The sequence below is a fragment of the Triturus cristatus genome, chromosome 11 (genome assembly GCF_964204655.1).
Source record: "Triturus cristatus chromosome 11, aTriCri1.1, whole genome shotgun sequence".
NCBI lineage: Eukaryota > Metazoa > Chordata > Amphibia > Caudata > Salamandridae > Triturus > Triturus cristatus.
The window spans coordinates 472,898,871-472,925,380 of NC_140594.1; the positions used below are offsets into that span (position 1 = coordinate 472,898,871).

At 44.9% G+C, this 26,510-nt stretch overlaps 1 protein-coding gene across 2 annotated transcripts in view; it reads right to left on the reverse strand.

Moving 5' to 3' along the window:
• Positions 1-26,510, reverse strand: part of DPYSL2 (dihydropyrimidinase like 2) — a 408,396-nt gene that overhangs the window by 125,444 nt on the left and 256,442 nt on the right. For both annotated transcript variants that reach the window (XM_085632753.1, XM_085632754.1), the window contains one exon: positions 21,115-21,299. In XM_085632753.1, coding sequence (XP_085488879.1) covers positions 21,115-21,299 — 185 coding nt within the window. The remainder of the gene's footprint in view (positions 1-21,114; positions 21,300-26,510) is intronic.

Here is a 26,510-nt window from a genome sequence, read left to right on the forward strand (position 1 = left end):
AAATATGCCCTTGAAAACGCACCACCAACCTACTCCTTCCTTTTTTCAGGGGGAGAATGCTCCTGAGCCCCCCTCCCTCCCACCACCGGGCACTCAACCCGGACCTCCACGCCTCACCACCTTCAAATGTCACCAGCCGCCCCTGACTTTGAGTGCAGGTTATCACTTCAATTTGTTGTGACCCGAGTGGAACCGCCACCATCAAATGAGTGACACACACCATTGATCAGAGCAGCAAGCCCTAAGCACACATAAATATTTCACCAGCTGTGCTCATCAAACCAGGGCCAATTACACATGATCAATAATAAAAGGGGTCACCAGAAAGCAAAGCCTGTTAGACATTAAACCATCGCCAGAGCACGGGGTAGATTCCATGACCTACGAGTGATGATGGCTGCAAGGCTCTGTGAGCTCAAGGGCTTTACAATCCAGCAAAGTCCTTCCAGCCCATCCAGTAAAGGGTGTTACACTGTGAGGAGATAAGATCTTCATAGTGCTCTAACACAGAATTAAAAACGCAGAAAACAGATAGAAGAAAGCAATGCTAAAAACGAACAAGAAATCATGAAATCAGTCTATGGCAACAAAAAATAATTCTACAATTCCTTTAGAAAGCAAGGTAAGCAATACAAGAATATTGAGTGGCTTGGGGCTTTTGGGCTATTTGAAAGATCCTTTCTGTCTGCAATCAAAGCTGCAAGACAAAGTACGCCCTATGAACAGATTTGATGGCTTTGCGAGTTAATCACCTACAAACATCAACTGTGATTTGCAGGTCACCAACACAGATCTAGGTATGGCCACCTCTACCTCCCATACTGCTCACGTACGAGTCTAATTAATTTGGGTAACCTTAAACTTGAGATTTTATAAGTGCAACCCTGCTGAAAAAAAACAATCTGGTAAGAAAGGTCAATAGGATATTCTTTGGTAAGGATGAACGTGCTAGACAACCTCTGGAGTTGGTTTCCTTGCTTAGTTTACTCAGTCGTTTTTACCTTTTTGACAACAATTTGAGGGGCCCTAATAGAGATTGCTCCAAAACTCCATACTGGTTCTCCTCATGGCCACCCCTTGGGTGAGCCCTAAACAGGTAGATCCTAATTGGTCTTCCTACATAGTTAAAAGGGAATAGCCCCCACTACTACCCTCAAATGGAACCCTGGCTGGCGACAGCTGTTTAATAGTTGGTGTCTTGGTGCACTCTGAGGAGCAGTCAACCAAGTAAACCGAAGGCAGCAGCTTGAGGAAGACAGATGCTCCTTCATAAATAATTTTTTAAATAATTGTGATGTTCACAAACATTATAAACAGCCATCACTGATGAGACCCATCACGAACATTGGTGTACGAAGGAAATCAAATACTTTCACAAAAGTGCAACTGGTTTTTTGGGGGGTCACTCATAATTAATCATAAATATCTACTGGACTGTGACAAGGATACTGAAACGCAGAGAGGGAGTCCTAACCAGAGAGGACCATTCCCCCCCTACTTTAATCTGCTCTCCATTTGTGGTAAGGGAGTAGAACTCAAGGTTCCAGGCATAGAAGCTCGAAAAGCCTGGTCATCACAGCACTTGCACAGGAACATACATTTCGCAAACACCTTTCAAAGTAAGGAAAAATTCCCAGCGTGACTGGCTAGACCTATAAAAGCGAGAGACAGATTGACCACTGATTAGCAGTTTGGCTTCAGCTAACCCTCCACCTTTGTGTACAAAACACGGAGATGCCCAGCAGTTCACAAATCACCTCCTGGAACTGTATAGACAATTTTTGCTGTGGTGCAACAGAGTGTGAAGCTGGCATGCTGCCAACTTTCTTTAGCTATCCCTTAGCCTATAAACCAATTGAGGCGGTTTGCCTGCCCCACTGCTGACGTTATTCTGTGGAGATGCTTCCTTCTTTATGCCAACATTTAAAAAAAAAATTTTTAATCAATTTCTTTGTTGGTCCCTTTGAAGTGTGCCCGTTCAGTACCCATCCAGCTAGCACGCTAGCTTGATTCAGTGACCCAGATGTCTCCAAAATCAACACACCCAAACTCCTTTCATTACAGATAACATTGGCACTTTAATCTTCATTGTGGTGTGTTGTTTTGTGTGCAAATCCAGGCAGGCTGGTACCTACCAATAAAAGATGATATTACACCAAAAGGGCAGCGGAAGCCATGGCCTCCGCCCCTTGGAAAACCAGCAAACTGTCCAGCCAAGGTCTCGATTCTTCCCAAACTCTTTTTAGGCTTTGTGAACAATAGCTGTTTGTGCATCTTATTTCCATGTAAATGCTGCATTGAAATTGCATTTGTCTTTTAATCGTACAAGTGTTCTAAGCTTTGTGTTTGTTTAGGTTTAGCAAACATTGGTTGAGTAATTAATCGCCAAGATTATAAAAGTGTGTTTAGCCAAGGCCTCGGTTTCAATATAATATAAGCTTTAACAAACTGCCTTCACTGCTGTCCAGTATTAACAGTTTCAATCTGAGATTTCTGGTTCACCGCATCACATTTTGTGGTAAACCGGTACTGTGCCTCAAACGGTGTTTTCCATTTATGTGCACCGTTTATGTTGACATTTTTTGCAGATATACGAGATGCTCTTAAAGGTGTTGTGAGCAGAAAATCTTAGGACATCTGTGCTTTATTGTTGCTTTAATAATTGTCTTTTATTGTACCTAGTCGAAGCCCACACACCTTTTTAGGTAGAGCCTGAGCAGCGCATGCACTGCTCTCCGAGGCATGCTGTGTTCTGGTATGGAATAGAAGCTTGGCCCATTTCCCAACCATCTTTTTAACCCCTTCGCCGCGGCACGAATTCCGCCGCGGCGCTGGGGGGGGTTTGGGGTCAGCGCGGCGCCGCCATGCTCATGACGGAACCACGCCGTCATGAGTCACGGGCGAGCTGTGCTCATGACGGCGTGGTTCCATCATGACTCCGCCCACTTGCACAAATCGCCCGCACAGGCGGGGAATCAGTGCCGCGTGGGCGGAGCGGCCGCAGCATGATGGAACCACTCCGTCATGAGCACACGGCGCCCGTGGCTCATGACGGAGTGGTTCCGTCATGAGCAGGGAACGGGTTAATTTTCTCCTGTTGCTGTCCTTTCGAAATGTTGGCTTTTGATTGAAAAATAGGCTTAGTAGAACCTCCTTGGTACCGCCTTGTCTGAATTTTTAACCTCTCATAAGGACTGGACTTTTTACTTGTGCCGTTACACGGTCTGCTTTATCTAGTCTGTGAGCACTATTTTCTTTAATGATCTTCCACTATTCCACCCACAATGTGCTTTCCTACAAGGCAGTACGCCGCCCGCTTTTATATTTTTAATAGTAATGGCTGCTGGTCCGCTTTAATTATAGCGGCTGCGCTCATTTATTTAATTAATTTACAGTGCAGTTTGCTTTAACTTAAGCGGCCGTGCTACAGAACATTTGATTTTTTAATGTTTTTTATTTTTGGGTTAAAAAGCCACATACCGCACTTTCACGTTAATGCTGGCCGCGCCCCTTTCTTTAGACTCTGCTCACTGTAACCTGAATACGGCCAGCAGCCTCTAAAGAAAGGGGCGCTGCCACCATTAAAGGAGTCTAACATTTGCGAGAGTCTGAGTTATTGGCATTATAAATAATGTCTTTTATATGTGTGTTGGTTTTAAATACAAATAATTGGCCTTGTCATTTACAATGCCAATAGCTTAAACTCTAGCAAATGCGAGACGTATTGCATTGAAAATGCTCGTTTTGAGTTGAACCTTAGACTGATTGCCCAGGTCTACACACTGAAGACTGGCCTCCGCATTCGGTTGCGGACTGAGTACCTTGAGCACTGATAATTAACCCTGAGCTTTTGTCTTGGAGTTCAGTAACCATGTAATTAACCTCTCCGTGGAAGCAGGCATGACACTTTGGAAGCAGGAAGAGAGCACAGATGTATGCATGTGATTAATTTGCAAAGTCAATGTTTCGCTCGTTTATAAGGCTTCAAAGTAGGCCTGGGCGGTAAATTTCGTTCCGCTCGCGGAATTTGCGATATTTTGACATTTTTGCATTCCACGGAGAGCGCGAAAATGTCAAAACTTTCGCAACCTGCCGCGAAACTGAAGTATTTTTCTTGTTTGCATTTTAAAAATGCATTCTCGCGTGCACGCGGTCGCGACTTACTGGGTCCCTGTGTTCGCCAACGAGTTTTCCTATCCGTTCACGCACGCCACAAGATGATGGATTGTTGGTAGCCCGTCACGCTATCCTGCGAGAGTTTGCGATTGCGAACACGTCATTGCGATCGTGAACAGGAAATAAGCATCGCGATCAAGATGGCCGCGCCCATTAGCGACCGCATGAGCAAGTTGGAGATATATTTCCCCACGAGCACGCAAAAACACATCGCGAACGGGCGGGAAAAACAATCTCCTCATCTTCGCGAAAGTTTCGCATGCTTGTGGAGATTTTGCGCAATTTCGCGATAATTTGCGAAAATCGATTTCGCAAATTCCGCCCACCCTTACTTCAAAGGGAGCAATAAATCATAGCATTTCTGGAGAAACATACATTCAGCATTTCGGGGGGAGCACTTAGACAAGCACAATTGAAACTAACCTTAAAGTGCCATAAGGTGAAAAACAAAACTGACAAGACTCACGGTAAGGTCAAACCGTCAAGTGATCCATAGGAAAGAGGCTTTTTACAGTTAACCCGAGTACTTAGCATCACCAGGATTATATGCTGTAGTGAACATAAAGCAACATCAGGCCGTGCTGCTGGAAGGCTTACAAATCCCAGCTTTTCTGCTATGAGGAAATGTAGGTCATCCTCGTACGCCATTCACAGCAAAGGCTGCCGGGCCATCAATACACATACTGCAATTCTAATCTCTCCAAAATTGGAGCAAAGCATCCAACTGGAAACCACTCCGAGCCGAAGACCTCAGGGAGCGGGGGCAGGAGATTGTTAATGATGGAAATAATACGCAGTGCTGAGGGAGACACACACAGCGCTATTTAGAGCTCAACAGAGTACTACAGATGGCTCATATGTAATATTAGTAGAATAAAACCCATAATTCTGTCTCTTTGCTTGGCAAGCCCGTAGCAGTTTCCGAGCCATGTTTTGAACAGTACTCTTTTGGAGAACAGTGCGTGCGCCACAACTAACTTCTGGTACATCAATTAATGATTGAGAAAAATTATGTTGCAACTAAGCGGTTGCCTCACAATTTTCCAGAAACAATCAGAATCCCCTATGTGAACAGGCAGAAATTATACGTATTAGGATCATGTGGTGAACTAATAAGTGATTAACGGAATTGTTATAATTGGGAATGCTGCCCTAAGGACCCTTGTTGTTACACGTTACAATCAAAGAGCAGATGCACAGTAGGACAGAAGGAACTACAAGTGTACAGTCGTTACGGAGCTTTAAACAAAAGACCACCACCTGTCTGAGGGTGTAGGTAGCCCACAAAAAACTAAAAGCTTAAGTCCTTGAAGACTTTTTGCAGATGAAACACGTAACATTTAGCTGTTCTGATGGTGTTGATGAATTAATGTTATTTGAAGCACAGTAGTGAATAAAACGTTTCCATTCAGAGGCATAGCATGCTCTTGTGGATGGTCTTCTGGCCTCCTTTAAAATGTTCATGCATTCAGGAGGCAAATTTAAGTATCCAAACTCTATGACCTCCGGAGCCAGATTGCAAGATTGAGTTGTTGCATATTTGGATGTCTGACTCTGCCCCCAATGTAAGGCGGTTTGGATAGTTGGATAGCTTCTCGTGAGGTACTAGGGTTTGCTCCGTAATTGTTGTGTACCATGGCAGTCTAGCCCAGGCTGGAGCTAGCAGTATCATGGTTAAGGAAGTCTGTCTGAGTTTCTGACTGCATAAAGAATGAGTGGTAGAGGTGGAAAAGCGTAAGAAAATATCCCTGACCAATTCATCTATAGTGCATTCCCTTTGGATTGAGAGCGCGAGTGTCTGGAAGCAAAGTTTCGGCAATTTGCATTCCTGGCAGCGGTGAAGAGATCTATTGCCTTAGGAAGTATTGATGTAGTAATGGAATGTGATGTTCCCACTAATAAACTTATTGTTGCATCCTGCTTAACAAGTCTGCTAGTAAATTCTCCTCCCTTGGGAAGTATTGCACTAGGAGATGAATTTTGTGATTGATTGCCAATTTCCATATGTTTTGCGCTAACTGACAGTTGTATGGAATTGGTCCCTCCTTCCTTCTGAATGTAGTGCATTGCAGTCATATTGTCTGTTAGAAGGATATTATTCCCGGTTATGTTGCATAAGAATGCTTAGAGACACATTTGTATGGCCAACAGTTCTAACATATTGATGTGTATTGTCTGTTGTTGTGTCAACCTGTGTCCCTAAAGCACAAAATCCTCCATATGAGCACCCCATCACATGAGTGAGGCATCTGTTGTGATTGTTACATGTGAGATTGGGTCCTTGAAGGCTCTCCCCTTTAGTAAGTTCTTGGTGTTCCACCACTGTAGAGCATGATGGACTTTGGGTAAAACCAACAGATCCCCAATGTTGCCCTCCACTTATGACCATTGTGATGCCAAGCACTCTTGCAGAGGTCTCATATATAGTCTCTCATTAGGGACTATTGCTATGCAAGACGCCATCATACCTAGATGTCTCATCACTGTTTTGACTGGTAGGTGATGATGTGGCTGAAAAAGATCCAGTTGGTTCTGGAGATGGAGCACACTTTGTGGATTGGGGTATGCTGTCGCAGAGATTGAATTTAATATGGCTCAGAGATAAGGTTGTATTTGGAGCAGTTGTAGATGGGATTTTGTTGCATCGATTGTAAATGCCAATCTTTGCAATAGATTGATTGTATTTGGAGTCTCTTTTAGGCATTTTGTTTCGGTGGGAGTCTTGATCAGCCAATCGTCTAGATAGGGAAATCCATGTATGTTTTCACCACTTAACTTTGGTACTAATACGAATAAGCATTTTTGGAATATTCTTGGGGCTGTTAACCCGAATGGTAGTACTTTAAATTGACAGTGACAACCACACACCAGAGGTACTTGTGATGTGCTGAGTGCATCGGGATGTGAAAGTATGCATCTTTCAGATCTAATGCACTCATGAAGTCGCCTACTTGAAGCAATGGTAGAACGTCTTGAAGCATTACCATGTGAAAGTGTTCTGATGGTATGTATTGATTTAGTGGACATAAGTCTAGTATGCGACGTAGCAGCCCATCCTTTTTTGGTATTGGAAAGTAAAGAGAATATATTCCTTTGTTGTGATGTTTGAATGGGACAGGTTCTATGGCCCCTTTCTGTAGTGATGGTTTACCTTCTTCCTTTAGCAGATGTAGATGCTGTGGATTTAATACTTGTTTTCGTGGTGGGATATTTGGCATTTGTTGTGTTAATTCTAGGCAATATCCCTGCCTGACAATTCGTAGTACCCATTGGTCTTATGTTCTGTCTGGCAACAACTGATGGAACTGTTGCAGCCTCCCCCTTCAGGTGTTTTGTGATCGGTGGAAGTGTAGGGAAGTCATGGTTTGGGTGTAGAGGCACCTTTTGAGAGTATGCCCTTACCTCTTCTTCTATTCTTGTAACCACCTCTATAGTACCCTCGAATAGCTTGTTGGTGGTGTTGTTGCCTCTGGTCGGTGGGGTTTCCTGTGTTAGGAATTTTGGAGGCCCCTCTACTTTAACACCAAAAGGACTGCTGCTTTTGTGGTGCGACTTGCAAAGCACCCATTGATTTTGCAGTGTCTATATCTTTTTGGATTTTCTCCAACTGCGTATCTACTTCTGGGCCAAATAGATATTCCCCATCTAATGGAATGTTCTGAATGTGATGTTGCACATCAGGCTTAAACCCAGATATGCGTAGCCATGCATGTCTTTGCAGCATTATTGAACTGATGCCTCTTGCAGCAGCGTCCGGCCCATCTAGTGTACATTTAATAGTAGCGTTTGAAAAGTGTCTGCCGTCATTAACTAGTTCTTCTAATTTTTTTCTATTTTTATGTTGCATCAGTTACTGCTTCTCATCCCATGTTGCTCTATTAGAACGAGATAATAATCCGACTGAGTTAACAATTTTCTAGTGGTTTGCATGCCCTGTAGCAGCTACCCATTCCTAATGCATTGATCCATTTACTCTCCTTATTAGGAGGTGGCGCATCTCCAGTGCCCTGTAATGCACACTAATGCCACACAATATTGCACAAATAATAAAGGGTCCCTGGAGATGTACAACAGGACAACAACTACGAGACAGAAAGTAACAGTGCCGTCGGAATGTGATTAATCTACAAAAGCCCAACCACATAGAGGAAGCCCTGAAAGCAATCCACCGACTACTGTTTGACGCAAGGGTTATGTTTAAGGATCTCTACATCAAAAATAAAGTCTACTAGGGAAAAAGGAACAGCAACTTGAGGAAATCAATTACGATACCATACGCCTACACTCTCCACTGCACACGTAACTAAACAGTGTGCCTCTAGGATTCTGAGACATGGACATATATCACTGTAAGTCCATGGCTTCAGGAAACGCATGAGTTGGTCTGTTCTAACCAACATTTATTTGAATTCCAACATATAGGTCATCGGCCCTTCTGCGACCATTCAGCCAATAGTACTTAACTCGATTGCTGGATGTCATTTAGGGTCATGAAAACGGTTTGGACTTCAAGTGACTGGAAAGATGCATGGGCCAGGCAGGAGGTAGTAGGCGATCTGGAAACAATCAGCAGAATGTATAGTGCATGATCGGTAATAAACATGTTTTTGTGCAGTATCCAGCTCAGTGTCGGCAAACAAACACTATGTGTTGGTCAGTCGCCCCTTTAAAGCATCCATCATGGTTCCTAGGCCATAAAAGGAACTGATGCAGAGAAGCTGCAGCTTGCTCTCTGGCGACAGTAGGGAACAAGTAGACCTAGCAGACAGAGCGAGAAGCACACTTTAGACCAGGCTCTTCCTGTGTATTTCTGCAGGGCCAATGACTACAGCCTTCCACCACTGTCGCTGGAAAGGAGGTAGACCTCTTGTAGCTGTGGGATGGTGCGCTCAATCAAGGCCACTGCTAGAGACTAGGCAGCCTTTGTCCTTGTCCGACTGTGGTACTGCTTTGAGGATGAACTTTACAGACATGCCCTTTATGAAGATTTGTTCTGGGATTTGAGGATGCTCTCTGGGTGTAGAGTCCCACAAATTAAATAATTCAAAACACACTTGCTGCGGCATCCACCGCTTTGATGTACAAACCATATGTACTGTGCTGAATGTGATTTATAACTGTTACATTTCTGTGTGATAGTAGCTGTTGGCTCAGGAAGCAATGTGCACAAATGGGAGGAAGCGGGGGAGTGAGTAAGTGATGGGAGTGTTGTCGGAGAAACACTTTAGAGTGCAAGGTGTCCCAAAGTGACAGTCTATCGCTTATGGCTCACACTCCTTTGCGATAGCCCAACTGTCGCACTGCTCTGCATCTTTTTATTTTGCAGCCCACGCATTGAAATACTCAGTATGTTGCTAAGATCGCACTGGACGGATCACAAAACTTTAGGGAAAGTCAATGCAGATCTTAGAGGATGGACTTTAAATTTTAAAGGCTGCCATCACACTATAGAGTGTGAGCAGATGTGTTTTGCACCTACTGGATGATTGCACTCCTAACATTTCTGAACAGAAGTAGTTCATGAAACCACATTACAAAAACATGGTGTAGAGCACGCACAGGAGGAACTAAAACAACTAAGTCTTGTACAATTTCAAGAGCAGGAAATAGCGCACACTCTGAGAAAAGTATGGGAAAGAGCGAAAACTAGAACCTCCCCCCCACTACTTGACAGATCCGACTCCAGGCCCATCTTCTCAGGGTCAATTTTCTTCCTTCGGGCCATTCTAATCGGCTGAAATGGCAGACTTTGATAGATAGCCATATAAAGACAACAATGGCTGCCTTTAATTGGGAGCACCCACACCAGAGTACCGAAATGTCCGTGCAAATACTTCGTAACACGATGGGCAATGCTGTCTCACTCTTGACCTTACTGCAGTTTCTTTTTTTCATTGCTTTAATAACTTGGTGCTCCAAAACCCATGAGAGTGTAAAACGCACCCCATAAAACTTAAGAGGTCACACTTGGATTTCAATCTAAACCAGATACATCTGTGGTTACCCGCAGAGAAGGTTTCTTCATTTTTATTAGTGTATCTTTACATACAGTTGTTATTCAATGCGCACTATAATCAAATGTGGGCTACAGTGACTTCTTTGTGGATACTATCGATTACATTGGTCGTAATCACTTGATAAAGGGTAATTATTCAAACAAGGCTCTGCAGCGTGAATTGCCCATCGGTTGCAGGCCTCCAAAGGGGGAGCTTGGCACTACTGAAACAGCCAAACATCTTGCACGTGACCAGTGGAATGGCAGACACTAAATGCTGACTAAGCAGGACATAAGCCGTGTGCATCTGAAACAGAGAAAGGACAAACGATATAGACCGCAGGAGGATTGCTCGTCAAAAGTAACCATATTTTGCAAGCCAACCTACTGTGTGGGCATGTTGCCAGGGGGACGAGGCTAGTAAAGAGTAAGACCTATGCAGAGGGAGGGATGCAGTTTAATCAGATTATGCTCCAAGCCTGAAACAGAAGATTTCACAAATTGGACTCGTGAAATACGATCAGCCCACAGCCTGTCTACTTTAATTCCACTATACGCAATGCCTCCATGACTACCTGGGACAGCATATTCCACGCCATCAAAAGATATCCAGCTAAAGACCCATAATATGTATAGAATGTCTCCACTTTTAATTTGAAGTAGGTGCAGTAGAGGAAACTGTTCTCTTTACACTAGATTAATAATTAACAAAGATCACTGGACTCGCTTTCCAGACTGCTTTAGTATTCTGCACTTAAATGCTATGAACAGAAGGCCGGGTTAAACGGCTGCATAATCTCATTGGAATTGCAAACATCTTTCCTAAAAAGCACCAAGCCATCAGGACTCTTTTGAAACTACAATGTGGTGTCAACTATGTGGCGGCCCCCCCACAAAGAACCACCCTGACTGCATTCCGCCACCTCACCCGAACGTCACTGTTTCTTTAAAGAACACAGAGTTTGGCTTCCGAGTAGCTTAAAACATGCATGCCTCAGAACCAGTTACTTCACGTGTTGGAATAAAATGTGCTTACCACCGGGAGCGGATCATGAGCAGACTTGGGACCCAAGGCAGGGCATTACAAAGGCTATGTACAACTACGCCCTCAAGAGACCATAAAAATCTGATTGATGGCTTTACTGCGGTTTGGATGCTCCAGCAACCAGATATTTAGAGCTTGACGCGGAAATGGCCCACCAGCCCGCTTTGGCCCTCCTATCGCCTGGAATAACTATGAGCTTGGTGTGTGTGGTCTCGGGCTGCGTGCTAATGTCGAACGAATGACTCGTCATAAAGAATATATGTTCAAGATTCTAAGGAGCAATTGAAGTGACACAAAGAGCCTGACAAACCTAAAGTGGAAAGGAAAGCTGAGAATGCTCGAGACAAAACGTCAGTGAGCCTCTCTATAGGATGCGGGTTGTTTTCAGACATGTGCTGCTGTAATGGAGTTGGGGCCCTTCATCTCCGTCACTCTCCCAGGCTAGCATTTCAAAGTACTTACCGACGGTCAAGGGGATTCGTAATTTGAAGCAGGCCGAGGTAAGCATGCTTTCAGCGGCGGGAGGGTACGGTGGGGTGGCGAGGGGAAATGGTAGGTCTCTGGAGAAGCCATGAAATCAGTAGAACAGGTTTTGCTTTTACCCAACTAAGAAATTAAAAGCATATTACTTAACAGCAGGGCACTTTGAACACCGGAAGTAACGCTTGAGCAAGCTTCCAGGACGCGGTTACTGGAAGCGCGCGCGCTGCTTCCTGCAGTAAAAGGTAAAAGTTGGGACCAATGTGAAATTATCTCTCTGCCTGCCCCCCTCCTCTCTCATTCAGCTGGTGACACTGTAAGAAAAGGGATTCCTTCGCGAATGTTACATATAGATTTGGGCAGGCTCAGGTTTGTCAAAGATAGAACCTGCTTTGTTCTTTTCTTTACCAAAGACACAGCAAGAGGGTGCTATTGGAGCATTTAAGAATTTACACAAAGTCTTTGTCTGTTTCAGACACACTGCGTGATATGGGCCTCCTGCTTTTTAACAAACACACGAGGAGGTCAGAAATAAAGCGTTAAGCTCTACTGCTGTACATAGTGCTTCAGGCCTCACAGAAGCTATCTTAAGCGTCATCTAAATACCAATGCAATTCTGTAGATCATGTTTACAGGGGCTGCGGCACACTTTTCTGGATATGGGTGATTTGTGTAAGGACACCCCATAGTGGAGACTGTATCGGCTTCAGTTGATGCATCATGAATAACCCCACTGACCTTACATGGAATACCAACCCAGTTTTGAAAGCCATGAAACTGGTCAGTGGTATGTACTTAACAAGCATTGGTAATGCATTGGTTTTGTCTATGTAATGAATAAAGGGCTGTTTTCATCAATCATCGTCCAGGAGAAGGAAAGAGCTCCTTGGCAGATAACAAGGGAATTGGAGAGAATGTGGCGCAGTGGCCAGAGCTGCTGACTCAAGAATTGGGGATCCCAGTTCCTGTCTCGGCAGTGTCACGCAACATCTTGTGATTCTATGCAAATCACTTCATCTTTCCGGGTGATAAATTGCTATATAAATATGCTGCAAGAGTAAAAGGCAAAACTTTATGAAAATATAGTGACACCAAAGTCGATGGTAATAGTATTTCGGGAGCGGAAAACTGATAAGAGAAGCAGAGAAGGAACAAGCATTGGTAAATGCAGGAAAATATGCTACAGCCAATATAAATGGAGGGAAGGTAAGTGCCACACACTTGAAACAATGAAGCCACGAAAGAGAGGAGTCTGGATGTAAGTCCCTTTTAAGTTTATATTTAAACAGTAGATTTCTCTACCAGAGCGCAAGCGCTGTGCAGGTGAAACCTAAAAAAGTACAAAGTTTGTTCGGCTGTGGAAGGTGCAATTGAAGGTTAAGGCCCATCATCTGGATTGGTAACTCATTGTAGCAGTACTGTTTATTAGGTCTTGGCCTGGCAAAAGCAGCGCATGCGTTGCCCTGCCATGCAGAGGCCTTTTGGAATAGATACGATTCCAGAGTGCACGCGGGGAGACTAACGAGACAGAAGAGGTGCACGCGGGGATTGGATGCTTTACTGGTGGCAATGGGGACTTTTTTTTCCCGCCGCCAGTAAAGGCAGTCCATGCGTGCACATCTTCTGTCCGTCCCATGACAGGCCGCGCTGGTTTATCTAGACATCCTTCTGCCGTCACTTGTTTATGATCCCTCCTGCATTTCCCCATTCCACCCCACTCTCTGCCCTCCCAGTCTCCCATCCAATCCTCTTACTTACCAGATTTCCTTTTCCTAAGCCCCTCCCACGTTTCCTCCTCCCCTCTACCTCGCCACCCCGTTACACCCCTCCCCTCTCTCTTTCCATCGGCTCCTCCGCTAGTTCCTGGAGCCCCTCTTCTCGTCCCGTGTTGCCTTGCCCCCCCATGCTGCCTCTCCGCTAGCTTGGGGCGGCCCAGCCGGCTCCAGTTTCTGGGCCGATAATGGCTGAAAGCGGACCGCCCTCTGGGCTTTACTTGTGATGAAGTTTGTCAGTTAATTAAAGGCGTGGCTTAAAAACACATACCTAAAAAGTTTGTGCTTAGCACGACTGGTATTTTGCAGTTTGTCATTGCTTCCAGATATACGATACAACAAGTAACATCATACCTACAGTCAGGACTATTGGCTTTGTCAATGATTGTTAGTTGCATAAGATCAATAAGCAGCAACTGTGGCTTGTATAGAATATTGAAAAAGCTTCCACATAATTTCCCTTCCCCTATAACGCTCGAAAAAAAGACAGACCTCCTGTGCCAGGGCACAAAACAGAGCCAGATAGAGACCCGTTTTGAGGCCTCCTTTAAACAAAAAAACTGCCGGTGCTCAGACCCGGTGAGACCCGTCCCACTTAAAGCCCTGCCCGACCCCGCCGGCCTTCCCTCGCTTCCGAGTCTCCCATCTCCATGGCGACCTCCTCTGATTGTCATCTAATCTGCCCAGGCCCCTGACCTCACCGACTGTCCTCAGCTCAGTCTGGGACTCTGCCAGTCCTATTCAATGACTGTCCTTACCTCTGCCCTCACCTTGTCCTCTTACCACCTGCCCCTCCTCACGCTGTCCACCTCGTCTTCTCCCCTCGGCTTCTCCTAATGGTTGCCTGTCCTCACCTTTGGCTAGGCTTCTCCATGCCCCACTCACCTGTCTGCCACCAGTGTGCCCACCTCTGCCTGTCCTTACCCGTCTGCCCTCACTGTGCCTGCCCTCTTTTTTAAGTACAACTCTGTCCCCCTGCCAGGCTCACCTCTGGCTTCACCCGCCTCAGCCTCCCAGGAGCTGTACCTCCTTGCTTGCCTCGCTCCTACCTGTCCCCGCCTCTCTCCACTCGTACCTGTCCTCTTTGTGCTGTCTGCCCTCACCTGTCCCCCTCATGCATTCACTGCTGCCTGTCCTGACCTCTGCGTATCCTAGCTTCTGTCTGCAAGTCATTCTTACATTTCTTTCTCCTCTCATTTCCGTCCACAGCTCTGTCTGCCCGAAGGTTTGCTTGTATCCCTTTTTTGGTGTTTTGATGGAAACAATGAAATACAACAATATCACACAGGCTGTTAGCAACTGCACTACTTGTGTGTTTTTTTTTTTTTAACAAGGAGATGAGTAATAGAGTCTCAGCGGTTGGGATGTGGCAGACACCATGTCATCCCAGAACAAGCATTGAAAATGCAATAGGTCTCGCCTTTCAATCAATTAATCAAACATTTGTAAAGCGCACTACTCACCCGTAAGGGTCTCAAGGCCCTTAGGGGAGGGGTGCTGCTACTGCTCGAATAGCCAGGTCTTGAGTAGCCTCCTGAAGGCGAGTAGGTCCTGGGTCTGCCGTAGAAGGATGGGGAGGGTGTTCCAGGTTTTGGCGGCGAGGTGGGAGAACGATCTGCCGCCGGTGTTCGCTCTTCGGATACGGGGGACACTGGCGAGGTCGGCGGAGCGGAGCTGGCGGTTCGGGGTGTAGAAGGTGAGTCGTCTGTTAAGGTATGTCGGTCCGGTGTTGTGGAGTGCTTTGTGTGCGTGGGTGAGGAGCTTGAAGGTGATCCTCTTGTTGATGGGAAGCCAGTGCAGGTCTTTTAGGTGGGGTGTGATGCGGCTGCGGCGAGGGATGTCGAGGATCAAGCGTGCGGAGGCGTTCTGTATGCGTTGTAGTCGTTTCAGGAGTTTAGCTGAGGCTCCTGCATAGAGGGCGTTGCCGTAGTCTAGCCTGCTGCTGACGAGGACCTGTGTGACCGTTGTTCTCGTTTCGGTGGGGATCCACCTGTAGATCATGCGGAGGGTGTTGAAGCAGGAGGACGAGACGACGTTGCGTGCATGGTCAGTGGGTGTAGGTGCTGCTCCCAGTTCGGTCGGCCACCAGGAGTCATCCCACGCCGAGGGAGTGGAGCAGAGGATGAGGACTTCAGTCTTGTCTGAGTTCAGCATCAGGCGGCTGAACTTCATCCACTCGACTACGGCTTTCATTCCTTTGTGAAGGTTGGTTTTGGCGGTGAGGGGGTCCTTGGTGAGGGAGAGGATCAGCTGGGTGTTGTCGGCATAGGAGATGATGATGTTGAGGTTGTGCAGTCGGGTGACGTGAGCGAGTGGTGCCATGTAGATGTTGAACAATGTCGGGCTGAAGGATGATCCTTGGGGTATGCCGCAGATGATCTCGGTGGCTTCGGATCGGAAAGGGGGAGGCGGACGCTCTGGGTTCTGCTGGAGAGGAAGAAGGTGGTCCAGTCCAGTGCTTTGTCTCGGATCCAAGCGTTGTGGAGGCGTGTGCGTAAGGTGCGGTGGCAGACAGTGTCGAAGGCAGCTGACAGGTCCAGGAGGATGAGGGCCTTTGATTATGTTGAAGCCATTTGCTTTGCTAATGGTATTGTATAGCAAAGCAAATGGCTTTAACTTAATGAAAGGCGAGACCTATTGCATTTTTAATGCTCGTTTCATTTGCTGTTACCTGCATTTCTCTGCAAGTATTACAAAGCAATAAGTGTTTTCATGGCAAGGAATGTGCCACCTTTGTATAACATGTTACTCAAGGATGTTTCCATAAAATGTTATCATAAGTGTGGACATTTGAAGAAATGTGTATTTGCACTTCACCAAAGCAGCAATAATAGTGTGGAAACACCCAATTCTTTTAATGGGGCCTGATAAATGATAAGCAGGGTACATCCAGGGTTGTAGAATTGTGTGTTCATCCCTTTACTTTTTAAGTGCGCCATTACATCTCGTGGAGGGATTTTCAGACTTCATGGATGCGACAATGCTACCACAATTTCAGCATTTTTAAGATTTTTTGTTAGAATGGCTTTTTTTTTGCTGATATGTTAATACTTTTCTTGATATGTATATGTGTTTTGTATGCTTCTGATTAATGGCGGCTGGCTTGTACCTGTACCGCGGGTGGTGGGCGGGGCGGGCATGAATAAAAAAAATATATAATTAATTCACTTACCTTTGCCGTGTGAGGTCATCCTCCCTCTGGTATTTTCCAGGAAGTTCCTGATGCAGGAAACTGCACTACCCAATCCTAGCGCTGCTCTCTCAGCCTGAAAGAATGCACCATGATTGGATATAGCAGGCTATCCCTGCACTCCTAAGAGCACTGGAGGCCTGCGCCTTCTCTAACCCAGCTGTCTAAGACAGCAAGGTTAGAGAACGTTAAAGTGTGGGTCTGGCTGGCCATCCCAAGAACACAGCACACAGTTTCCTGCCCGCTCCCACTTGGCAGCGCTGGCCATGCTCCTGCCTGATAATTAGTTTAGGACGGGTTGCTGGGGAAAAAAAACCGGTAATAAGCTTTATTACAGTTTTATTTTTCAGCTCTCGGGCTTTTGGGGTAACCCTCCTCTGCTCAAATGGAGGAACCGCCCCCGATTCAGATTTACACTACCACCCAACATCCATACATTACAAGGATTCTATCTATATTGTTGTGGACTTCGTAATGTAGTATACTCAGTGCTTAGAACAACTCACACTCCCAGCATAACCTACTGCTTATGCACAGTGACCGCTTCTGTATCATGTTTAAAACAGGCCTAAAGATCTCATGCACCTCACTGAACACCTAGGCCAAACTAATTCTTAAACCTTATTTTACCATGTACTTCAAAAGAGGATCTCATTGAAAACAGGAGAGCTTTGCAACCTTGTCAGGGGTATGAAGCGCTATGTATATTCTACAATACAATGAAAAACAACCATGCAAATATTGTCAGTGTTCCTCTTCCACAGCTGTGTTTGGGTGGGGGACATGGGTTCTTAAAATGATCCTGTGTGGCTGGACGAGCAGGTTCTACAATGACCCAGCCAGGTGGAGGTGCAGGTGTGGCTCTCTCAGGAATAGAACATGGGGTAAGCAGCTATGGCATACATTATCTGCCCCTTTACCCAGTGATGACCCTGTATTCCTGGGAGAGAGGACACTGGCAGACCTCTCAGCAGCTGTTCCAATTGGAGCAGGAAACCTTGGCCTACATGGACTTCCCCAATACCTCAAAACTGAAGCAAACAGTTTTCCAGAGAACTGCAGATCTTGGTCATTGCTGCCTTTGTGCTGCCTACTTTGGAAGCCTCGTACAGGTCATTGTTGCACTCTCGCAGCCAAGAAGCGAAGCCCGAGTGTGGATGGATCCTGAATAGTCCCTAGCTAGACGCTTTTGATCACAATGGCATTCGGGCCCTAAATTTGCAAAATTCCCTAAAGGTGATGTCGTTTATTGGGGGATCAGTGTGTACGAGAGTGGCGCATGATGGAGGGAGGCGTTTAAAGGGGATGGAAAGGATAGCTGAAAGAACAGACGAGGGAACAACATTTAAGACATGACAGAGGACAGGGTTTAAACGTGTGTGGTAGGAATTGGCGCCTGCAACGAGTGTACGTATTATGTAGCTATAGTGTGTGTGGGACAGTGCCAATAGGAGGGGGTTAACCCTGAACCCCCTAAATCACAGACTAAAGGTCATACACAATACTACATGCCTGTGCACACGTCAACAGTATCAGTAGAGCAAGTTCTCTGTGTCATAACTTTTCTCAAAATTAACATTCAATATAACAGAAATGCTTTAAAAATGACGATGAACCATCAGGAATATGGTTTGTTCTTCCTTTAATCCTGAACAGTTGCCCAGCCAACACGTGTTTTGTCTGGGGAAGTACCCCAAGACTTCTTCAGGGCTTAAGGCAATGGGAAAATGATCATCAATCTCTCTGACTGTTCATTTTGAGAAAAGTTATGAAACCGAGAAATTGCTCTGCAGATACTGTCTACGTGTGCACAGGCTTGTAGTAACATTTAAGACATGAGCAGACTGGTAAGAGATGGGTAAAATGATAGGGAAAGGATGCAGATAGGAGAAATAGGAATGAAGAGGATAGTGTGCAAGACAGAGTAGCAGGATAGTGGGAGATGTTTAACAAAGTGGAAAAATGTGAAAAGGAGGGCGGACAGACAGAGTACCAGGCTCATGAGAGATGTGTAAAAAGATAGAAAGGAATGCAAAAACAGGAGCAAAGTTAGGACAGTAGAACAGTGTGAAATGTGTGAAAGAGAGGGAGCAGAGTGTAGACAGGAAGGAAGCAGAACCGTGAAAAAAGGAGACGCAGAACCGTGAAAAAAGGAGAAACAGGCGGCATATATTGGGAGATGCGTAAAGGGGCTATGGAGGAATTAAGGATTGCCGCTCTCATTCTACTTGGGTACTTGCATAGTTATTTCACTGAATGTCTTTGGTACAAGTAAGCTTAGCTACAAAGGGAAGAGACTCTTCACAGCCACACACACAGGAAAAACAATAAGGAGGGAACAATGGAGATCACTCAAAAGCGAAAATTCTGGATTCTGTGGCCCTCTTGTCCCTAAAGCACATCAATTCAAGTTGTTGTAACATTCAGCTACTAACAGCAGTCAGGCACGCTCTAAAACGTGACGACAGCAACATCTGGTCGGCTTCCAACTTATGTTAGAAATCTGCATGGCACTAGCACAAGTACAGTTTTGAAATCACATTGTGGCAATCAGACCGACATGTAAACAACTCTGAGAACAGAGAATCCCCCAGAGGAAAGAGCAATGCATCAGGGATGTGCTCGGAGGATAGAAAATGTTTGGAAGTGATCGGACGCGAAAACATATCGAATTAAAAAAGTGTTTGCCACACGAGAACTGTGCCACAAACAGGGTCACTGCCCCTTACATAACAGACAGAGCAGGCTGCTTGCATGGTGAAAACTGGGAAAGTGAGCAGGGTCTGACTCACTTGGCTTTTACCTGCTTCTGTGTTACTACCCTCAGAATTGTCAAGACAAGCATGTATTGAAAAACACAAGCAGGTGTGTTACAAATTATTTCAGAAGCCCAACCAAACACATCTGAAGCCCCAGACCAGAGATCTTCTGCAAGGTGGAGAGAGTGTGAATAGAAAGAAAAGAGAGGGTGAAACTGGCAATATCCACAGAGGTGGTCAGATCTCTAATCTTCAGTGGTCATTCCTGTGATTGGGAGGAACCCACTAATTCCCGTTAATTAACAACCTCTTATCTCACATTCACAGTCATTAAAGACCACAATGTACTGACGATGGCTTTAGAGTATTGGCAATCCTCAGAAAGGATAATCATTGGTGATACGGGCAAGATTTTGGAGCTCTTGGCAACAAACAAAAATCCCTGAAGTGCCGCATCGTAAAAGACATTAAAAAAAAAATATTATTTTTTATTCCAACTGAAGTCTGGTTACATTAACCTACTGCTCTGGAGCAGTCAAATGACAGGCCGCTTCACCTACTTTTTTTAACCAAACGTTAATCCACGAAGATAGAACTGCAGGCGGCTAAATCCACTGGAGAGTTTAAGGCTGTATTCAAATAGATGAGAAAGAATTTTCTTAGCAGAAGTTGATAGAGTAGTTGTTCCAAAAATGACCCACACCCAGCTCAAACTTGATGCACTTGGTGATGGTGCCATGTTTGTAGACCAAGTACTGCTTTAGATCACTGTTCCCCATGAGCTGAAGTTAATCATTAAGAGTTACACTTATTACTTTAAAGACATAAGGTAGACCTTTTCTGTATGATAATTGTCAAAATCTAAAAAACAAATCCGCAATTTTTCAGCCAAACGTCACCAACCTGGTAGATGCTTTAAGCGTTAATCATAAAGGTGAGAAGGTACAAGTTTTTACTTGGTTAGATGCCCCCTGGCACCGGACAAAAAACAAATGACATGCTTGCCAAACCACACTAAAATGGCACATGCAGAACACTGAGGAATGTTAAACCTCAGTCAGTAGATGGCTGGGGGCACTGAATTGATTGGGTAACAATCGTAATTAAAACTATAGGCACCGGCTCAGAGCAGGTATACTTCCATAGATATTTTGGACTTGGATCTTGCACTTCTGTTGGCCAGATGTCAGATGGCATGAATGAACGGAACTTCCGCAAAGCAAGAAGACTCCAGATTTAACAATCTGTAGATCCAACGTTAGGTACGTAGGGTGGGATACAGTAATTACATTTATCGTTTATCTGACCACTAGCAACTGCAGCATAACACTGATAATCATAGTGCCCCTACAGAGGACTGTGTGAATTAAACAGTAATAGTGTTGTTAGAAGATCAATAAACAGACGAGCAGGAAAGTAAAATCACAGCAAAAAAGGAAGATTTGCGTATCCAATGCCAGGGGAGATTCTCAACGGTGATGACGAGCGCTGTACTTGCTTCTTACATTTAATAGCAGCTATCCAGAAAAAAATGGAATTCTGCATCGTTTCACCACCGAGTTGACAACCACTTTCTGACAATGGACGATGAAATTAGAAAATACATTTACAAAATGCCCCTTCAGTAGGTTGAACGCACAGAAGACACGTGGGCAACAAACAAACAACTATATATACACTGTGTGTCTTTATCTTACTGATCATGGTGGTGCCTCCAGCCAGGGCAGACTTGGTTCCCTGGAAGAAGTCATCGGCTGATGTTATTCCTTGGTCTGGCAATTGGAAGCGAGTGTGGACATCAATGCCACCTGGGATCACCATCCTCCCGTGTGCCTCAATAGTCTTCACACCTCCCGGTACAATCAGGTTCTCGCCTATTTGCCTATTTTAAAAAAGGGAAACAGACCAGTTAAGTCACATAAGCAAAGTTAATAAGCCCCCTCAAAAAAATAGCCTGTTCTTAAGACAACGCTGTGCAATCACCTATTAAGGTGATCCAACATGTTTGGCAGAGTTTAGATGTTGGAAGTGGTCTCTAGGTTTAAACAACGTGAATGGGAAACATAGGAACTCAAAGATTCTCAAAAAGGATAAACTATTTTCTCAAACATGCAGAATATGAAAAAAAGTTAGGATGTCTGAGGGATCCAGAGTTCATTATCAAGATGCAGAACAGCTCTACTTATATTTATAGTATAACCCAAACAAAAGCAACTAAAAACGTGACGTAAAAACAAATAAATAATGTAGAAAAGGCAAACCGGTCACAATAAGCAAGACACCTCACTGGAACAGTCTAGATTGCCATCTGGCATCTATTATGGGAAACATTGGCTGAGATAAAATAGAATTTCCATTTGGTAGGTACGAGTTAGATCATATTAAAAAAAACAAACGGCATCTGGAGTCAGAGGCTTCCCTTACTCCGCTAAAGGAAGACTCCATGAATGTGAAGATGTGAGGCAAGGTATTACCCATTTGGCAGAAACGTCGACAATCCATTGCATGGCTTTGTAGTGGATTTACGGTTTCTTCACAGAGCGTAGGTTTGGTCTATTCGTGGGATGACTGATCGGTACATGCCTCCATTAAACAATATCTTTTAAGATGTACTCTCGATACAGAGGAATAGCAAAGGTTAGCAGAGAAGGTCTTTTTCTGCTATGTTATGGTGTCCGAGATTGACATTATTTTAAAATAAAGATCATATTCTCAAACAATAAAAAAAGTTCTTCAGCATGAATTACTGAGTTTAAAAACTGAACTTCGACAACGCTATTACCGGCAAACCTGAATGATGCAAATGTGGTCACTGCCATAAGGGTTATGTGGGGTGGTTAGGCCGAAAATGGGAATAAACAAACTATAAATGCAGGCAAAGAATGAGAATCACGCTAATTACTTAATGCCGTTCCAAAATGTACATTTCTCAGTTACCAGTAAGAATCCAGACTCCATATTTCATACAACCAAAAGTGAACGCAAGGAATTTACTTGCCTGAACTTTACTACATGGGAGACGATACAACAGCTAACTGGAATGCCAACTTATGTGCTAGTTTATCAATACAGATACTAGCCATGGGTGCACTCTACAAAGGAATCTTTTATTGTACTGTATAACCACTTCTTCGTGATAAATATGAGTATGAATCATATTATATTGTATTGCTGTACAAATATTTTAAAGCACTTATGTTTGATAAAATGTCGCTCTACGTCTCCCCTCTAAAAATAACCTTTTTGGACAAAACTGTAAATACATAATGAATTGTGGGTTTTAAAATCCTTGAATGAAAAAGAATTTTAGGATTTTAAGTAGATTAAGAGAGGAGTGAGCTTGGCACTATGCTACAAATAAAACTATTGTGTTAAATGTATCAGCATTACAGAAAACAAACGTTAGTCTGTTTTCTGTGTTTACTCATGAAGTGGTCATGTGACTCCGTAACTTGTATTTAAATGAAACAGATTCGTTATGTTAAACTGTGTGAGCAAGGCAGTTGTGCCGAAACGCGTAGCAAGAAGACGAATAAAACCCTAGCCGGATGGCTAAAAACATCTCCTGTGTCGGTGTCCGATTTTATGGAAGTCGGGTTTGTTTGTGATATATATATATATATATATATACACACACACAAACACACACACACACACACACACACACATACACTGAAAAATCCATAGGTTTCAGGGGCGTTATAGTTAGTTGGACATTTCACTCGTACAAAACCATAGAAATTCCCCCGTTATAGTTAGTTCAGCTAACTATAACTCGCGCGCCCCCAATACACTGCTGATGACGTCACATATTAAATCACTCATGACATGGTTAGTGACATCACTCATGACATCCAGTGAATGTGTGTTTTTCTGAAAATTAAATATGTTTTATATATGTATATCTCAAGGTCGATGGAAGAATAAATGGTATATAAGTGTCTAAATGGATGATTTTTTTTGAAAAATTGATTGTATAACTGACTGATTAAGTGCATCTTAGTGAATACATGGATTAGTGAGTAATGTTTAAATATATAAATATCTGCATCAGTCTCACTTTGTGTACAAGTGGCTGCATGGGTTGGTGAGTAGCTACACGAGTGTCTATATAGGTTATTAGTTTGTTTTTTGAGTATCAGTACGAGTGTCAGTATGGTTCGGTGGGGGGGTATTACTTAGTGCATAGATGCATGAATGAGTGACTCACTGTATGTGTTGAAGACAGCATGTTTGCAGGACTGTATGGGTGGATGAGTGTGTGTATGGGTGTGTTAGTGAGTGAATGACTGTCTCAATAGTGTATTTATGAGTAACTACACACGTTTTAAACTAGTATATGTGAGTATTGGTGTGTATATAAGTGAGTATATGTGAGAGTGAGAGATTGGAAGAGTTCCTGCATAAATTAGTCTGTGTTTCTATAAGTGATGGCTTAAGAGAGTAAGTATGTGTAAGTTTCTGTAGCAGTAAGTGTGGTGGTGTGTGCATAACTGTATATGCAATTTAATGGATGTTTGATACTTTGTTTGCATGTGTGACTATGTGTGTGAGTAACTATGGATGAGTGTCAATGTGTAACAGGATGTATAGGTGTATGAGTACTAATGACGAGTGAGTACATGTATGAGTGACTGTATAGGACGGTTGTTGAATGAGTGGATGTGTGTGTAGATCTTGGAACTACTAAATAGGTGTGTTGTAAGTGGTATTGGTATGTCCATTGTTTTGAAAATGCTAGGTTCTATTTCTGAGATGGTGTATCAAATGTTATATTAGGGTGAGAGGAGGTCTGTCACTATCACAAGGATGATGTCATGAGTGACGTCATGAGTGACGTCATGAGTGACGTCATGAGTGACGTCATGAGTGACGTCATGAGTGACGTCATGGGTGACGTCATGGGTGACGTCATGGGTGACGTCATGGGTGACGTCATGGGTGACGTCATGAGTGACGTCATGGGTGATGTCATGGGTGACGTCATGGGTGATGTCATGGGTGATGTCATGGGTGATGTCATGGGTGACGTCATGGGTGACGTCATGGGTGACGTCATGGGTGACGTCATGGGTGACGTCATGGGTGACGTCATGGGTGACGTCATGGGTGACGTCATGGGTGACGTCATGGGTGACGTCATGGGTGACGTCATGGGTGACGTCATGGGTGACGTCATGGGTGACGTCATGGGTGACGTCATGGGTGACGTCATGGGTGACGTCATGGGTGACGTCATGGGTGACGTCATGGGTGACGTCATGGGTGACGTCATGGGTGACGTCATGGGTGACGTCATGGGTGACGTCATGGGTGACGTCATCAGCATTGCATTGCGGGCGCGCGAGTTATAGTTAACTGAACTAACTAGAACGGGGGAATTTCTATGGTTTTGTACGAGTGAGATGTCTAACTAACTATAACGCCCCTGAAACCTATGGTTTTTTGAGTGAATTTCAAAGGTTTTTTAAATGCTAATTTGTAACTATAACGTGCCTGAAACCTATGGTTTTTCAGTGAATTTCTAAGGTTTTTTAAATGCTAGTTTCTACCAATGCTATTCAGAGGTACGATATGTGAAGGAAGAAGAGAAAACACACAGAAAGAAGCAAAAGAAATGCAGAAAGAATCAACAGAAGTCCTCAAAGACGAAGAACAGTGCAGGAAGAAGGAAAAGGTGCAGAAAGAACAAACAAACAGAGGAGCAGAAAGAGGCCTTGTTGCAAAATCATCCTGTACCCTCAACTTTTTCAGACAGATACTGGTGGTAACTGAGTCTGACTAACCAGTCCTAGAGCCAGTGCTATGCTAAAAGACACTTAGAATACAGTTAAAACACCTACATACACTAGGGAACACTATGCGTCGGGGTACCCCTGTGATTACCATGGCCTCCTCTGTAAGCCCCTAGTACATAATAGGGCAGGGGGATTAAAACAACCTCTTAAAAACGCACCACAGGGCGCGTTTGCACACTGGTGAAGGGATGTGGGGGCCGGAGGTGACATGTGTGCAAACACACCCTTTTGGGCATGTTAATTTGAGCGATAAAGTCCCCTTGAATCCGGAGTGTCCCTTGGGTACAACTAGCCCACCAGGTATCTCCAGGTAGCTACACAGAGCTGCGTTGCAGAGAGTTGTAAAAAGGGGCACGGCCTGGACCACCTCTCTGCAACGCAGCAGCGCTTACATGTCACCTCAAGCCCCGCCCCCTCCCTTCACCACTGTGCAAACGCGCCCCGTGGCACGTTTTAAGTTGGGGGATTAACTCCCCTTGAATTCTGAGGGTCCCTGGAGTGCAACTAGCCCACCAGGTACCTCCATTAAGCGCCACAGAGCTGCATTGCAGAGAGGTGTAAAAAGGGGCGTGGCCTCAGAACACCTCTCTGCAACGCAGCCCCCTGGCGCATACTGGAGGTTCCTGGTGGGCTAGTTGGCCCCCAGGGACCCACAGTATTCAAGAGGAATTAGTTCCCCATCTGCAAACACGCCAGAGAGGGGGCAGGGCCTAGTCGCGATGCCGGTCTTTTTAAAACCTTTTTTTTTCTTTAAGAATGGTGGCTGTGTGCCCCCCTTATTTTCTTATTTTGGCCCTGGGGACCGCATCCCCCAGGGTCTGACCCCTTTTTTTTTTTAATTTGGAAGTGAGCCGCATGGCCCCCCCACCCAAGGCCATAATTGGTCCTGGGGACCCCATCCCCCGGGGCATGGCCATGTTTTTAATTTTTTTTATTAATTGGAGGGGGCTGCGTGGCCCCCCTCCTCAGGCCATTTATGACCCCGGGGACCCCATCCCCCGGGGGCGTCCTGTCCTTTAGTTTATTAATTTTTTTTTATAATGCGGGAGGGGGGCTGCGTGGCCCCCCTCCCGGGCCACTAATAGCCTGGGGACGCCATCCCCTGGGGATGGCCCTCTCTGTTGGGGACCGCGGGGGGGTCCCCAATCCCCCCACGGTGCCGCCGGCTCCCCGCGTCCTGCAGGAGCCGGCATTGCTTTTCCACATGGGGAGCTGCTAAGATGCAGCTCCCCGTGTGGAAAAGCAATCAGCTTTGATTTTTGGAAGAGAGAGGTTTCCTGCTCTCTCTTCCAAAA